At 39.5% G+C, this 2,684-nt stretch overlaps 1 protein-coding gene across 1 annotated transcript in view; it reads right to left on the bottom strand.

Moving 5' to 3' along the window:
* Positions 1 to 484: 484 nt before the first annotated feature.
* ift27 (intraflagellar transport 27 homolog (Chlamydomonas)) overlaps positions 485 to 2,684 on the bottom strand; it is a 25,659-nt gene continuing 23,459 nt past the window's right edge. The window contains exon 8 of the mRNA XM_061984576.1: positions 485 to 1,535. Coding sequence (XP_061840560.1) covers positions 1,431 to 1,535 — 105 coding nt within the window. The 3' untranslated portion in view covers positions 485 to 1,430. The remainder of the gene's footprint in view (positions 1,536 to 2,684) is intronic.

Raw genomic sequence — 2,684 nt, 5'->3', positions numbered from 1 at the left:
TTGATGGCTGAGGGGATTACAATCAGAGGAAGGTTACATTTTACATTTTTTTATTTTTTTTCCTGCTCTTTTATTTTCCTCAGGTCATAAAAAATACCAATAATTATCGATGTAAACCTACTCAGTGGCCTAGTGGTTAGAGTGTCCGCCCTGAGATCGGTAGGTTGTGGGTTCAAACCCCGGCCGAGTCATACCAAAGACTATAAAAATGGGACCCATTACTCCCTGCTTGGCACTCAGTATCAAGGGTTGGAATTGGGGGTTAAATCACCAAAAATGATTCCCGGGCGCGGCCACCGCTGCTGCCCACTGCTCCCCTCACCTCCCAGGGGGTGATCAAGGGTGATGGGTTAAATGCAGAGAATAATTTCGCCACACCTAGTGTGTGTGTGACAATCATTGGTACTTTAACTTTAACTTTAACTTTATACTATGATGCAGTTTTTAGCCACATCGCCCAGCCCTACTTCTACATTTCTGCTTGACTTGCATTACATTTCTTCTGCCTGGTTCCTTATCAAACGACCTTCTGCCTGCACGACACTTGCCTTTTTTTGCAGCCTCGGATCACGACAGCAGCCGACATGCTGCATCGTCACAAAAGATCCTACTTAGCGAAAATTCACCACGGCCAGGGAACCAATTAGACCTGATTAACGAGGAAATAACAGTATTTGTGCAATGTTAATACAGTCTCTGTATTTGTGGGTGGATGTTATACTTATCTTTACATTGGTTATGATTTAATTTCACAGTAATAAAAATGGAAAAGGACACAAAACGGGGAAAACCTCTCTGCACAAGGAAACGGGAGGAGGAAAAGATGCTAATTGCTGTAATTATAATCACCCACTCAAGAGTCCAGAAGCATGGCGCCGTAATTACGAGTTGTTGAGTACACAGTCAGCAGTTTAAGTGAGGTTTTGTTTTCTACATTTAACACGGAAAATACAAGTTTTTATTTGGAGAAAAACTGTTGAAAATTGTTGTTGGAAAAAACATGGAATAAATCCTTAAACTGTGTCAGGCTACTGTGTGTTTATTTGATCAGGCGCCACAACAACCATCTTGTATCAAATACAATTCAAAATCAATCAGAGAAAATGAGAAAAAATCATTCTAGAGTGAGTTTTTTTAAAGTCCAACATGAACAGCATATTGGATCTGAAGTTTACTTCCTTAACCAGTAGACATAAAACCTCTTTAAATGTTTAGTTTTTTTGTGGTCAATTATTGTGGAAATCAATAGCATAAAGTCCATTTGGGGTTCTGGTAAAAAAATCATGGCAAAAATATTTCCCAATCATCAAAAACTGATTTATTGGTGCTCGTTCTATATCAAAAAGTCCCAAGCATGTGTGTGTGTGTGTGTGTGTGTGTGTGTGTGTGTGTGTGTGTGCGTGTGTGTGTGTGTGTGTGTGTGTGTGTGTCTAGCCTGGACTCAGGTTCTGGATGGTCTCTCTGCACTCCTGGTAGTGAGAGTGAAAGGCTCGAGCTAAACTGAGGAGCGGCGCCTCGCTGTTCTCCATCTCCTTCTGCAAAAGATAAAAAACACGCAGCAATGACATTGTTGTCCAGGAGGGCCACAACATTAGGTACAGTTGCAAACAGGGGTGTCCCGATCTGATATTGACATCGGAGGTCGGTCCGATATCAGCAAAAAAAACAAGTATGGGATCATATCGGCTTGCGTCTACAAAACCCAAAACCAGTGAAGTTGGCACGTTGTGTAAATGGTAAATAAAAACAGAATATAATGATTTGCAATCCTTTTCAACTTATATTCAATTGAATTGACTGCAAAGACAAGATATTTAACGTTTGAACTGGAAAACTGTGTTATTTTTTGCAAATATTAGCTCATTTGGAATTTGATGCCTGCAACGTGTTTCAAAAAAGCTGGCACGAGTGGCAAAAAAGACTGAGAAAGTTAAGGAATGCTCATCAAACACGTACCGTATTTTTCAGACTATAAGTGGCAGTTTTTTTCATAGTTTGGCCGGGGGTGCGACTTATACTCAGGAGCGACTTATGTGTGAAATTATTAACACATTAGCGTAAAATATCAAATAATATTATTTAGCTCATTCACGTAAGAGACTAGACAGATAAGATTTCATTGGATTTAGTGATTAGGAGTGACATTGTTTGGTAAACGTATAGCATGTTCTATATGTTTTAGTTATTTGAATGACTCTTACCATAATATGTTACGTTAACATACCAGGCACCTTCTCAGTTGGTTATTTATGCCTCATATAACGTACACTTATTCAGCCTGTTGTTCACTATTCTTTATTTATTTTAAATTGCCTTTCTAATGTCTATTCTTGGTGTTGGCTTTTATCAAATAAATTTCCCCAAAAAAATGCGACTTATACTCCAGTGCGACTTATATAAGTTTTTTTCCTTCTTTATTATGCATTTTCGGCCGGTGCGACTTATACTCCGGAGCGACTTATACTCCGAAAAATACGGTAATTTGGAACATCCCACAAGTGAACAGGCTAATTGGGAACAGGTGGGTGCCATGGTTGGGTATAAAAGCAGCTTCCATGAAATGATCAGTCATTCACAAACAAGGACGGGGCGAGGGTCACCACTTTGTCAACAAATGCGTGAGCAAATTGTCCAACAGTTTAAGAACAACATTTCTCAACCAGCTATTGCAAGGAATTTAGGGA

The sequence above is a fragment of the Nerophis lumbriciformis genome, linkage group LG25, assembly GCF_033978685.3.
Source record: "Nerophis lumbriciformis linkage group LG25, RoL_Nlum_v2.1, whole genome shotgun sequence".
Classification (NCBI taxonomy): Eukaryota; Metazoa; Chordata; class Actinopteri; order Syngnathiformes; family Syngnathidae; genus Nerophis; species Nerophis lumbriciformis.
This window is presented reverse-complemented; position numbering and strand designations above follow the sequence as displayed.